This window comes from Pristiophorus japonicus, chromosome 6 (assembly GCF_044704955.1).
Source record: "Pristiophorus japonicus isolate sPriJap1 chromosome 6, sPriJap1.hap1, whole genome shotgun sequence".
NCBI lineage: Eukaryota > Metazoa > Chordata > Chondrichthyes > Pristiophoridae > Pristiophorus > Pristiophorus japonicus.
Window position 1 is genome coordinate 219,285,818 of NC_091982.1, and position 14,869 is coordinate 219,300,686.

At 40.2% G+C, this 14,869-nt stretch overlaps 1 protein-coding gene across 7 annotated transcripts in view; it reads left to right on the plus strand.

Annotated features, from left to right (window-relative positions):
- The window catches only part of slc25a36a (solute carrier family 25 member 36a), a 105,832-nt gene that overhangs the window by 67,781 nt on the left and 23,182 nt on the right, over nt 1–14,869 (plus strand). For 3 of the 7 annotated variants that reach the window (XM_070883602.1, XM_070883600.1, XM_070883603.1), the window contains exons 3-5: nt 189–266; nt 4,112–4,212; nt 6,397–6,468. In XM_070883602.1, the coding sequence (XP_070739703.1) occupies nt 189–266; nt 4,112–4,212; nt 6,397–6,468 (251 nt within the window). Of the gene's footprint in view, nt 1–188; nt 267–3,903; nt 3,996–4,111; nt 4,213–6,396; nt 6,469–14,869 lie in introns of those variants that run through there. The other 4 variants (XM_070883604.1, XM_070883606.1, XM_070883607.1 and 1 more) reach the window with 3 other exon arrangements.

Genomic DNA, 14,869 nt, shown 5'->3' on the forward strand with positions numbered 1-14,869 from the left:
TTCAATTTTGACCAGACCAAATTTAGAGGTACCTGTACTAGCAATTGTATTTTTGAGACTGGGTAATAATCTAGTTTCTGAATGGTACAGCTTCACTTCACGTATCTAAAAAATAAAATGTATGATGAATACTTAGTACCAATTTTTTTTATTTTTATAACTTTTCTTTTCCTTTAATTTTTTTTCAGGATGATTCTGGAAAAGGAAGGTCCCCGTTCTCTCTTCAGAGGGTTGGGACCTAATCTGGTAGGCGTCGCACCCTCTAGGTAAGCGGTCCAACTATAAAATAGATTATTTGCAGAAAACTTTGGCCTGGGATGGTGTGCAAGACGCAATCTTGGCAAGTTTGTACATTACTCATTCTGGTCATTTTAACTTGTTAGCATATATAATCTCTTCAAAATGCAAATTCAATAACACCTGACAATCTTTTAAAAATGGTTTTCTAAACCACTATTACCCATGTAGAGCAGGTACCTAAAGACTAATCCGATAAATTATAATTCTGTGTCATAATGCACTTGAAGATATGGTATGTAAATCACCCACTCAAGTTAATTTTTGTCCCTGGCTTTTTTTGGAGTGGAGTTAGTGGAGGAGTCCTACTTGAGTGTCACTCCTGCTAACATTTTGTGTATGTCAGTCTAGTCATGAATTGGGGGTTGGTGAAGAGAAGGAGAATAATAACAAAAATTAAGGAAAGTGAAGTGCCTGATGGGAATATTAGGTTAGAGAAGGAAGAGAGCAAGTAGAAGAAACAATGAAGGCAGCCAACCTACAAATATGTATTGCACATGCATGTTTTTACCACTATTTTGTGCTTTTAGAAAATCGCAGGTGTTTGTTTATGCAGGTTGTACCTCTCTCTAGTCCAGGACTCTCTGGTCCGGCATCATTCCCGGTGGCGGTTTGGGACCCGTGCTGTGTCCTGGGGCTGGCTGCTCCCCTTCTCCTCGCTGCCTCTGGCGTTCCCTCCTTGATCTGGTCAGCACGGAGAGGGAGCGAGGAGCGTGGCGGCTGACTGAGGTGCTGAAGTTGGCCTGAGAAATCCTGCGCCGTAAGCTTCTGTGCCACGCATACGCAGAACGCGAGCAGGTCATTGTCCGCAGCGTTGTCGGCAGTACCTGGCAAGTCTAGGGTACTGCTGACAACGCTAGGGTTGGTGTGACCTCCAGTGGTCCGGAAAATTCTCTGGTCGGGTCCCAGGGGTGCCGGACTGGAATGGTACAACTGTATTATCACAGCATGCCTATTAAATTTCATTCCACTTCAAATAAGTATTGGGGTAGAATTTTCACTTTGGGTGCAATCGGGAAACTGGGCACTAGTTCGGTTACAGTTCAAGTGTCCACTAAAATGTACTTGCATAATCATAAACTTAAAATCTTCCATGAACCAGTGCAATCCGGTCAGTGTAATAGAACATAATTGTTCATTTATTTTTTCTTAGCATTAAATAATATTCATTGATGTATTTGAGTGGTAACCTGATGTAGTTTTATTCATACAACTGAAAATGGGTTTATCACAAACAATAAACATTTTTAAAATAAGTGTCTTGACCGCCACCTGTGCGTAACCTGATTTTAAATCTAGAGTTTAAACTATATTGAACCATTTAATAGTTTCATTGGTGTATACTGGTCAGTTTCTTAGCAAATTAAATGTTAATGTGTGAAAACTTCCTGTGTGCATAAGCTTCAAGTTGAGCTTGTTTACTTATCGTCAAATGGGCACAATCGGTGAAAACTCAATACCCTTGTTATTTCAATCTGGGGGCATGGCTAGCTTTGGGTAAAATGAGTTTTAAACCAGCATTAAAGATTGCGGAAACTTAATTTATGCTCTAGTTTCTGCGATCTTTTGCGCTGACTTGACTGCTTTCATACTGTTTGCACTGATTTTAAAAACTAGTGGAAACTCTACCTCTCTGTCATGTATAAATGAGTGCACGAAAACAGGATTGACATATTTTGAGTCCCTTTTGACGCAGCATAAATGAAGGATGCACTTTGAAAGATAAATTAGCTTCCATTAATTTATCAGATAGAATTAGCGATGCCGGTTTTCTTTATCTGTTTGAAATTAATAGATGCCGTAAATTAGCTGCCTTGTTTTATTCCAGTACTATTCAGCCGAAAGTGTCACATTGAGCACTTAAAGCTGTTGCAAAATTAATAATAAATGTGATTGATGGTGTTTTTTCAAACTTATGTTCATAAAACTTAACCATAATAATGGTAAGCATATGACTTGTTGAATTTGTCTTTTGTGACTAAAAGCAATAACTAGGGCTAATTAAGTTGCTGTGAGTGTGCCCTATCTGTTGAACAAGAGCATTAGTAACTATGGACTGAAATGTTGTAAATTCCTCGCTTCAGTAGTAATTCATTAATGAGAACGTGACTGCAGAACATCTGCCAGCATTCAAAGTGCACCTTTCTATAGCTTGATAGGTGTACAGTACTTATTTAACCTTGCTGTTATTAATGGGAATTTTTATGAAGTAATACATTTTGGTAATGTGGTTTGTAGAAGGAAAATTGCCATGACCTTTTGTGTTTTGCGGTAAGTTAGGTTACAGATTAAAGGCAGTGTGAAGCCATTTATGCAAAGTAGACAGCTGAAGGGTTTTTCTAGCCACTGAACAAAAGCTTTGACATGTTATCAGGAGGATTATTTTTTTTCTTGATGAGATTTTTTGTGCCACCCTCTTTAAATGCTATATTTTCAAAGGATTGACTCCAAAAGAAACAACAACTTGGTGGGAATCCAAAGTTCGTAAATGCTGAATATATGCCAAGAACTCGGTGGGTAAATGTACCATGTGGCATGTTACTAAGCTGTGCTGAAACAGCAAGGTCCATGGTTTCAGTTGCCATCTGCTGAGTCAGCTGGTCTCGGCTCAGATGAAACTCTACATTTAGAAAACTCCACCTGGGTTAGGAAGAAGATTTGCTGAAGGTATTGAGTTGTCTTTTGAATTCCGATGTACTCAAGAAGTATCCTAGACTGCTTACATTTTGGGTCAATCCTACTGATCATTTTAAGTAAAATGCAAAACTCTGCAGATGTTTGGCAAAGTGTCAGCATGCAAAATATTAACTTGTCTGTTCTCTCCGCAGATGCTGATTGACCTGAGTTTCCAGCATTTTCTGTTTTTACTACTGATCATTATCATAGCCACTAATGAGTAGCTGTCTTCTAAAGCTGCGGCCTTAATATGGCCAGCCTCGAAAGGATAGCGCATCTATCTAAAAAGGACTGGCAGCTTGGAAAATAGAAGTCTAAAAATTAATCGGATATTTGAGTGGAAATTATTCTCCTTTTGGTGGGCGCAAATTGAAAGTTATCTCTGTGGATGATGATATGGGCAGGCTTCCTATCGATTGATTTTTTTTTCTCTCCCACCGGATCTTTGAATTAATCCCTGATCTTTTTCAGAATTTTTTGATCTCTGCTAGGATGGTGCTGGTGACACTTCATGTGGCCTTAACGTTCCCTAGGCTAGGGAAGGAAAACATAGCCAGGCTTCCTATCGTTGATCATATACAGTGACCCTGTAAAGTGTATAGGCATCAGATGAGGACAAGATTGAGTGCGACACACTTGGTGTCTGGCGCATTAATAATACATTACTGGCTGAGGTACTAGAAGGCCACAAAAGCTGTGGAGGAAAAAAAAATGGTGGAAGGGGAATCTATTTTTCTTGATTGGACTTCTAGTACTGGATCTTTATGATGGCCCATTCTGTAAGAACTGCCAAAGATACTCTTGTATACCACGCATATCTTGATGGGTGGTGTACGGTCTGATACAATACCAGATTGTGTAAGCTGTATCCCCCATATACTTTTTTGTGAATGTAAGATGATCTGATGTATTCTGTATCTGTTTCTCTAGTTTTTGTTTCATGGAAAATAAACATTTTGAATAATGAAACCAAAAGATATTTCAAGAATTAAATTCAGGCGCGCACACGCATTTCCGAAAAGGTAATGCCATGTGGAAAAAGGGCAGAGTTGTTACTATAGTTGTATTTAAATCATTAAGTTATTTTATTTCAGCGGAAACTAACTTTTCACTGGTGATGTGATCTTACTCCTTGTAGAGCAATTTACTTTGCTGCTTACTCCAGTTCTAAGGAAAAGTTGAACACTGTCCTGGAGCCAGATTCCAGCCAAGTGCATATGGTCTCTGCTGGAGTGGCAGGTAAGAGTAAAAAGTGCTGCTTCTTTCCTAATGTAATGTTTTTAGGAATATACTTAACAATATTTGCGAGGAATAGTCTTGAATGACTTTTTAAAATGTATTTGTAAATTTCCAAGATGAATTTTAAACCGGAGAGTCATAAATGTTGCTTGCACAACTTTTATACGTGTATTGTAGTCTGCTGTTTTGTTTCATTTCAGCATTTTTTTACTTTAGAGACTGAAATCTACATGGATGCACATGGAAAATTTATGGACAGTGTTTTATTTTTAAAATCCACTTCATATAAATGCTTTCTTTAAAATAGAGAAGCTCATTGTGTGATTCAAACATAGTTTTTTAAAAAATCAGGTTTTAAAAAAAATGTCGATGTCTGGAGAATGTTATGAATTGTCTCGTATTTGAGAACAAAAGACTAGCTGATTAAAACACAACTTCTGACACAGTTTTGGGGATAATGAAACCTTTTTAGAAGTTGTTTCATAGATTTGCGTCAGCCGTTTAATTTTTCGAACTACATTCTTAATGTCTGAATAATTTTTACAAGAGGGTGGGGGGGAATTGACTACTTCAGTAGACAAAGTTTAAACACCCTTGTCTGCCTGGGATAATGTCTCCTGTTACATAAAACCTCAGCCAATCACTCCCTTGCCCCATCCCTGCAGTTTTCAATGATTTAACCTTTTTAAAGTGCATACTTTTAATCTAATTAATAAAATCAGCCAACAAAGCTAGCTGTAATATGTTTAAAAAGAGCCATTATATTAGAAATCTCACTCATAATTATCACATATTTAAGTTCAGTTATCATTTAAGGGCTTTTAGAGAAAACAATGGCACTTTTTCAAATTTACAAATTAGATACAGAATGTATTTCATCTAAAACAATTAGACAAAAACACCCTACTTCATAGGCAGAGAAGATTTTTCATAAATTTAGCTTTCCTGTGTAATTTTGATCGTTCGTATGATTACATCATGACATAGTTAAAACTATGACACTAAGAAAAGGGATAGCTACAGCCGTACTGGATGAACGTGAACGCTTGTATGACATGTTACTACTGTAATCGTTGTAGGCAAGAATACATGACTACATTTTAACAGGACTATTCATCAAAAAGGTACAAGCAATTTTTAAAAATGAACATAGGTGACAAAGTAACACTGGACACTTGCTGATTGATGTAAGATGGCAGAAATGTCCAAGTTGCTTACTGTAATGACACAAAACCATCTTGCCATAGGTGCTGTGGTTCACAAGCTGTATCCAGTGCAATCTATGGTCTAATAGCTTTTCCCACATCCTTCAAAAATGCTTAGTGAAAATTAAGCATTGATTGAGCTTATCCTGAATTGCTGAATGGATAAATTTTAATTAGTACGGAGTCACACAGACCAGGAAGGTCCCAGATTTGATCCCTAGCCTGTGCTGAATTAACAACTCACAGCCAGGGAAACGGTGCTACTACAGTTGGCTTTTGTGTACCTGGGTAGGGGTGGAAGGATAAAAAATTCAACTAAGGGTTCCCACTCTTCATTCCCATCCAGTGACTCCTTTTGAAAGGTGTGTTTATGCAGATCAAGTGAGGGCAGAATAATTCTCCTCTGTTGTGCCACCCCCACCCACCTATTGTAAAATGGTGTAATAAAACTTGCTGTCTAGTCCCCTCCCTAAAGAATGCCCACTTCGGCAAAGTACCAGATGATGTCTGGCATCCCTGGAATTATACCCTAGTGTGCATCATTGTTTTCAGAATAGGAGGGAATAGGGCATAAAGGAAAAGAAACAACGGCAGAATCAGTCCTGGAAGCATAATTTCTTTGGCCTTTCATTTGGTATCCAGTTAACACATCTTTGACACACTCTCTTTAAAAATTAACGCATATTTCATTAATGGCATGGTGGTATAAACTGCTTTGTAAAACCATCAACAGCACTGCAAAGATTTTTTTAAAATCCAGGATGTTATACCAATAATGTTGTTTTTTACCAGGAATAATAGTAAAAGATTCGTAATTCACAGACGGAAATACAGAACTTTCTCGTGTGAAATAAACTAGTAATGCATGAATATGGTGTCATTTTCTGTTTATTCTGTCGGCCTAAAATTGTTTGTTAACCACATTAGAGAAATATCTTGAAACCAAAAATTGTGTTCAAACTTTCATGGTGGAGATCAGTCACAGTGGATTCCTTGTGCTATGAGGATCTGCCTTCAGTTTGGATGGCCATTGTTCCCTTTAACCTCACTGGTTAGTTGATATTTTCACACATGCCTTGCATTACAACACAATTATTATTTTGATATGAAATAGTGGGGAACAGCTAAAAGTAATTGTAAATGGAAAAAAGAATTTTAGAACTTTTATTTTCAGCATTTTCCATTGTTGTTATCTGAGGTGATAGTCGGGAAGCTTAAGTGACCAAGTATGCGAATTGCTAGAGGAGACGGTTTGTTTCAAAGTTACCAGTGGGTGGTTTGGAAAAACTGCTGAAAAGGGTAATCTGTTTTGCAATAAAAATTTCAGATAGAAACTGCTAACCTTGTCATTTGTTGGGAACATAAAAGAGATAGTCTTCCTTTACCATTTTTTTCTATATTTGCACATGGAATACCACCATTTTTATAGCTTCAAATCTCCAGTTCTTTGATCAGCAGTATGGTCACTCTGTTTGATCAGGTGATGTGTTCTAATTTTTTTTGGGGGGGGCCGCATGACCCTTCAAAAATCAGAGTGTGCGCAGTTTTTGCATTTAAAAGCCGTTCAGCTGGTTGCGCGGAGCTCGAGTGCTGTGCAGTCGCGCATTTAAAGGGAACATTGGCTGTGATTACTGAGCATGTTTATCCGATTGTAATAACTAAACACTCATTTGAATAAATCATTTACTGAATAAACTCTGGTCTTTTTATGCAATAATATTAGATTGCCAACTTCCTGGAATGAGCTAATCAAAATAAAAGGGACTTAAACTTGAAGGTTTTTGCCTGAGGAAAAGGGATCTAAAATTTCAAGTGTAAAACATAGTTCAAGTACATGATAGGGTTGAACATGACCGTGGTACTGGATGTCAATTGATCACTGCAATGTAAGGAAACACCCTTTATTCTTAATTGCACATAATTGGGTCTGATGTGGTGAATAAGAGGATCTAACCAGGACACATTATATTTGATATTAACACTTTCACAAAATTTCTCCTTTTTATTAAAGAGAAATTCAAATTTAACCTCACTTTCTCCTGTTTACTGTTTTAATACAGAGAGCACGTTGAAAAGAAAATTGCAAAGCTGACTGACTGAATAAGATTAGCATGCTGACTTTTCACTTCAAAGACTCTTGTTTCAATCTAGCCCAGACTGGTGGTATGAAAATCTTGCATATTTTCTGCTGGTAGCAAGGCTGTTACAGTTCATGCCTCTTGCCACTGCTTTGAAATTTTGCTCACAGCAAAACACTGGAGTTTCCTGTGAGTTGAAACCTGTATTGTTGTATGTGATGAGTTGAGATAGCATGCTCAGGATTAGCAGAGCAGTGCAACCTTACTCTGAAGTTTGTGGCTTTTCTATCCCTATCTCTCTAACCCCCTACAATCCTTGGATTTCTGCACTCCCCAAATCTAGCCTCTTGCGCATCCCTGATTTACATCGCTCCATCATTGACAGCCGTGCCTTAGCTGCCTAGGCCCCCAGCTCTGGAATTTCTACCCTAAACCTCTTTGCCCCGTTCTCCTTTAAGACACTCCTTAAAACCTACCTCTTTGACCAAGCCTTTGGTCACCTGTCCTAATCTGTGTGGCTCGGTATCAATTTTGTTAATGTTCCTCTGAAGTTCCTTGCGACATTTTACTACATTAAAGGCATTCTATAAATACAAATTGTTGTTCCGAGAGGTACATGAGTCTGACATAATGTCTGAACAGGAAAATACTTTTATTCCCCAGCACTGACATCCCTCACCTGAACAAATACTTAAATTCCTATTCCAAATTATTTTCTTAAATTTTCCAATGAACTGGTAAAATGTTGAATTTCCCAATTTTTAGCAATTGTTGTAAAAAATAAATGCTGAACGTTGTGCTCTTTAAGGTGAGGGATTACGAATTGGAACAACTTTCCATTTCAGGCAACCCACGGGAGCATCAAGCACTCCCAGGTTAGGTATAGTATGATTAGTCAAATTCAAAATAATGTTCTCTCAATTGTGCTTCACCAAATTCAGAAGAGAGCCCACTGCATACACATTTTCTGTTTCTACACCAAACATTCTGTGGCCTCCGAGCTTGCCATATTAGGATGGCTTCATTGTGGGCCAATAGCTGCTACGAATTGAATTGATTTGGAGGCGCAGACTGTGTGATCCCATCTATCTGGATTGTATTCAGCCTATGTCTCCAGGATAAAGCAAATGGTGTGCCAAAAACTTGGTCACCCATTTCCCCACCTAGCAATTGGTCTTTTATGACTATTGTGCCTTTCAAAAAGAATAAATAGAAACCAATTTTTTTCTGATGAGAATTCTAAAGTGTATTTACAGACCTCATTAAAACTGTATGTAGACTACACCATTTTCATCTAGTAGGGGGAGGAGTTGCATTTTGAATCTGCAGGAAAAATAACGTAATTTTTCACCTGCTTTGATGAGGATGAGTAAAATCTTGATAAATTTTCAACAGTCCATTGTAAGGGATTCTTGAGTAAATGCATACAAACCACAGGGGGAAATGGTGGGATGTGTCTGAGCTCTGAACCCTTCCTCTACTGCTTTGATTGTGATGGGGAAAGCTCCATGTGGCAACTCAATTGTGAAAGTTAAGTGGGCAAACTCCAAGTCCTGGGTTAGAATGTTGTGTGAATAGCACTTAAGACATGTTCAGCATTGTCATTGTTAGTGATGAACAGGAAACTCTTGCTGCTTCTGGGAAATGGGCTTGTGAAGGCATCAGCTGTTTGGCCAACATTGAATGTTAGCACCTTTTTTAATATGAATATAGAATGGTGAGTTCAGGCTATTGGAACTGTCTGTGCCTTATGTATTCCCAGATTGGTACCTGTGTGTGCAGCAGCAGCAGCAGCATCATCATCATCATCATAGCAGTCCCTTGGAATCGAGGAAGACTTGTTTCCACTCTAGCATAAGTTCTTGGGTGGCTGTACAGTCCAATACGAGAACCACAGTCTGTCACAGGTGGGACAGATAGTCGTTGAGGGAAAGGGTGGGTAGGGAGCCTGGTTTGCTGCATGCTCCTTCCACTGCCTGCACTTGATTTCTGCATGCGCTCGGCGACGATACTCAAGGAGCTCAGTGCCCTCCCGAATGCACTTCCTCCACTTAGGGCGGTCTCTGGCCAGGTACTCCCAGGTATCAGTGGGGATGTCGCACTTTATCAGGGAGGCTTTGAGGGTGTCTTTGTAACGTTTCCTCTGCCCGCCTTTGGCTCGTTTGCCATGGACGAGTTCCGAGTAGACCGCTTGCTTTGGGAATCTCGTGTCTGGCATGTGAACTATGTGGCCTGCCCAGCAGAGCTGATCAAGTGTGGTCAGTACTTCACTGCTGGGGATGTTGGCCTGGACAAGGACGCTAATGTTTGTGCATCTGTCCTCCCAGGGGATTTGCAGGATCTTGCGGAGACATCGCTGGTGGTATTTCTCCAGCGACTTGAGATATCTACTGTACATAATCACGTCTCTGAACCATACAGGAGGGCGTGTATTACTACGGCCCTGTAGACCATGAGCTTGGTGACAGTTTTGAGGGACTGGTCTTCAAACATTCTTTTCCTCAGGTGGCCGAAGGCTGCACTGGCGCACTGGAGGCGGTGTTGGATCTCGTCAATGCCTGCTCATGTTGATAGGAGGCTCCTGAGAGAGGGGAAGTGGTCCACGTTGTCCAGGGCCATGTCGTGGATCTTGATGTCTGGGGGGCAGTGCTGTGCGGTGAGGACAGGCTGGTGGAGGGCCTTTGTCTTACGGATGTTTAGCGTAAAGGCCCATACTTTCACATGCCTCGGTAAATACGTCGACTATGTCCTGGAGTTCAGCCTGTGTGCGTACCGACGCAGGCAACTACAGCTTCCCATTGGTTCTGTAGTTTATTTCCACTGTGTGTGCATGCATGTGGTGATTTACATATAGATATTTATGTACAAAAAACACTTCATTGTAGTTCAATAAAATACACCTTTTATTTGCCATCTGCTTTGAAAAAATGGCAAAAAGTTGTTGGATGTACATAATTTATTAAAGGATCTTTTTATTTTCCTGTCCTGAACATGATTCTACTCGGGTGAGCAACCTTCTGATAGTTTGCCCAAATGGCTATTCTTCTTGTGAGCCGAGAGAGCAAGTGTCAGCCAGCAGGCTATTTGAACATTGAAGCACCACAGGGGACCCCCAACCCTCACCTCTCCTATTGCCTTTGTGCATATGCTGGGGTCCAGATCAGCATTCGGGAGTAGAGAGCTGTGGCTGCCTTTTTGTTTATTCTCTCGTACTCACACTCCCACATGTGCAGTCAACAAGCCTGCTGCTGTCCTAGGAGTCCAGTCCACTAACTAGAGATCAAACATGATCTTCCAATCTGTTAGATTCAATATCGCCTCGGGGTTTAAACAACTTTTATACCAATGGCTGCATTGTTCAGCTCATGAAATAACCCAGCAGACCCAGTTTTGATACTCATGTTGGGTGTATTGAATACAGTGCCTGATTAAACTTAAATTACAGCCACTGAGGGGAGACTTAATTGAGATTTATAAAATTATGAGGGGCCTAGATAGAGTGGATAGGAAGGACCAATTTCCTTTAGCAGAGGTGTCAATAAACAGGGGCCATAAATTTAAAGTAATTGGTAGAAGAATTAGAGGGGAGTTGAGAATTCTTTTCACCCAGGGGGTGGTGGGGGTCTGGAAATCACTGCCTGAAATGGTGGTCAAGGCAGAAACCCTAATCAAATTTTAAAAGTACTTGTATATGCATTTGAAGTGCTGTAACCTACAAGGCTACAGACCAAGAGCTGGAAAGAGATTAGACTGGATAGCTTTTTTTCGGGCGGTGCAGACACGAGCCAAATGGTTGCCTCCTGTGCCATAAATTTCCGATTCTATGATTCTACGCTTTACAGTGGACAAGCTACAATTAAACTTCACATTGCTCAAAAAATATTCTTATATTTGATTGAAATTTTGGGGTTTTTTGCATCTAGATTTGATCTTTTTGAAAAGTATTGCCTTTATGCTTGACCAATAAAATTATTTATTTCCTATTGAACAAATAAAGGTTCAGCAAACTGTTTTGTGAAGATAGGTTGAGACTCCAAAACTTTAAGACAAGTTCTGTGTATTTCCAACATGTTTTGTTGATGATAATTGTGCTTTTTAACAATGAAGTTGACTATTTATAAACCAGATATGGCCTGAAAACATGTACAATTAGATGCAATATTATTTAGTGCTCAGTTTGGCCATTTAAGTGAATCCCTCCTTTGACGGGTGCACAACATATCCCCTTTTATACCTGCTTTCTCTAATTTGATTTGAATTAAAAGAAAAAGAAACATTTTTGTATGTTTTTTTTCTCCAGAAGGTTACAATATCAAAAGTATTTTGTGTAGTAAAAGCCCTTAATTGAGCTGATATTACCAGCTTTTATAATCGTCCAGGTTTGGATACAATAACAATATACTTGGACCACTGCTGTGATCATAGAAACAGAATCAGACTTCAGGGGAAGAGAACCAAAAGCTAGAACAATTCTTCCATATTGTTTTCAAAATATGAGGCTTTTTAAAAACAATATATGTTATGCACATTAACTGTAAAGTTGTTACTTGAACTTTCCGTATGGAGCGAACACACAATTCCACAAATGGCCAGTTTTGACGACAACTAGGTATCGCAATTTAATGTGTTATGTGCCCTTGTAGAGATCTACGCATCATTTGTCACTTTTTATTCGCTCCTCTCTCCTTCCTTGCAGCAGTTTCATTTTTCTTGCCCCAACCATGTCCCATTTTCTAGCTTTCTCTGCCAAACATGCTGACTTGAGCTAGAACCTGGTTCCAGACAATTGATGCTTTACTCTAATAGTCAGTCTTGTATGAGCCTAAACAGTGAGCATCAGAAGACTATTGAATTGCAGGACCATTATGTTCCAGGTCAGTCCTCACCCAACATCCATCTGAGCGCTTTCTAGCAGGGGTCACTGGACTGCAATGAAACGACTGAAACTAAGCTGATTTTTTTTTCTCTCCCACCCCAGTCTGGGAACACAGAAAATTGTAGCATTTCTTTCATGTCCTGGATTAGACAACTAAATCAGGGATCAAACCAGTGAGCTTATTGGTCTGTTTGGCTCACTACCAAGCCAGATGGTGTCTTTTACCCACAAACTATCAAGTGTTGCTTTTTTTGTTATGACCCCAACCAATGTTCCCTCTAATTTTTATTTTAGATGCACGACCGCTTTAACTGACTTTGCGGCCCATTCAAATTTTCACACTTGTGTGGCTTTTACAATGTAAAACCGATGAGCAGCCTGTGAGGGACCTCCAGATCGCTACGCAGCTTAGCAGGAATGTTGACTCCCCTTTTGGTACCATATTTTTTTGTTTTTATGCTACGATTGTGGAAGATGTGTGAAGTGGTAGTACCATTAACTTATAAAAGATGTTTTTTTTAAAAATCAGAAATCAATTCTTTTATTGGGGAGGGAAGATCAGGTATACTTAATTCTGTGAATAAATAGAAGGAAATATATTTAAAATTACCTTTCATGTTTTGTTTCATCATTTACTTTTGTTTAAGGTAATCCTTGCAAACTGCATGGCAACTGTGTTTAAGTAACACATTTAGTGTAGCAAAACGTTCCAGTGTTTCAGAGATGAAAAGCAGATGCATAGTAGTTGGAGAGGTGACATCGGGGTGGTTGAAGAAGTAGGTTTAGAAGATCTAGAGGGGGAAGAAGCAAGGCAGAGATTATAGGAAGGTGCTCCAGAATGTGTAGTAAAGACCACTGAACAAGAGCAATGTAAAGATGATCAGAAAATTATAGGACATTTCTGGCACATAACACTGGCGGAGGTACTTTTTTTTTTAAAAAGAGGCATGGTCATAGAGGCTATCTCTTTCACATTGGATTTAAATATTTTAATGAGACCACACGTGAGTAGTATGTAAACATACGCACCTAGACCACCATGGTGGAGGTGTGGCTCTCCTCACCAAATCACACCTTGGTCTGTCTCCCTACTCCTCGGGCACTTTCTCCCCATTTGAGCATCTGACCTTATTCCACCCCTCTCGCCTCTCATTTAAGATTCTTCTTCTCTACCACCCACCCAAGTTCCATAAAAATATTATTACAGACATCGTCACTGATTTCCTCCCTTAGCCTCTTTACCAAGCAACTTCTCATCCTTGGTGATTTCAACCTCCATCTCAATTCATCATGCTCTCTCTACCCTCCTATCCTCCCTTAATCTCTCCCGCCAAGTAAATGCCCCAACCCATATTCACAGCCATCCCTTCGACTTTGCCATCTCTCGTGGCCTCGCTACTCCCATCGTGTCAATCGCAATAAGGCCATCTCTGACTTCCTTGTATCACTCTCCATCCCCCTCCAACCCTACTTCCTTCTGTGTCAATCCCTGGAGAAAAAAACCTCTCCCAACTCTCAACTGCACTTACAAAATCCCAACTGGCCAGCCTTTGGCCCTCCATTCACCATGACATTTCTGCAGCTACTGATCTGTTCAACCACACCCTCACCACCACCTTTGATGCCCTAGTCCCTATTAAAACAATTACACACTCTCATCCTGGCTGTTCCCCCTGGTATGGCCCTCATCTTCACTTCCTTAAGTCCAAGATACACGGACTTGAATGGATATGGCGGACAAATGGTTTAGCCATTCACTGCCAGATCTGGCTGGACCACACCAAAGCATTATTGGGCCCGGCTCTCGTCTGTCAAAACTGCTCACTATTCCAGAATTGTTGTGGAATGCAAAGATAATTCCCGGCTTGTATTCTCTACTGCTAACTGTCTTCTTAAACCCCTATCCTGTCTCCTCCACCCTCACCTCCAATAACAAGTGTGAGGAGCTCATGGACTTTTGTCTCTAAGGTTGAGATCAGCTGCCTTTGCCCCTTCCCTTTCTGCCCACTGGGTCAGATCTCCCCTCATGACTTCTCCATGCTCATCTTGTCCACAAGACCCACTTCCTGATCCTATTCCCACCAAAGGGTTGACCACCCAACTTCCTTTTCTGGCTCCCATGTTAGCTGATATTGTTAACCGTTCTCTCTCCTCAGGCACTGTCCCCCTCTCCTTCAACTCTGCCATCATCACCCCTCAAAAATTCAACCCTCCATCCTTGCAAACTATTGCAACATCTCCGACCTTCCTTTCTTCTCCAAAGCCCTTAAACGTATTGTCGCCTCCGAAATCCGTGCCCATCTTTCCCGGAACTCGATGTTTGAATCCCTCCAATCAGGTTTGGTCCCTTGCCACAGTACCGAAACGGCTTATATCAAAGCCACAAATGACATCTTTTGTGACTGCGACAAAAGTAAACTATCCCCCCTCGTCCTTCTTGACTGGTTTGCAGCCTTTGACACGGTTGACCACTCCATCCCCCTCCAACACCTCACTAC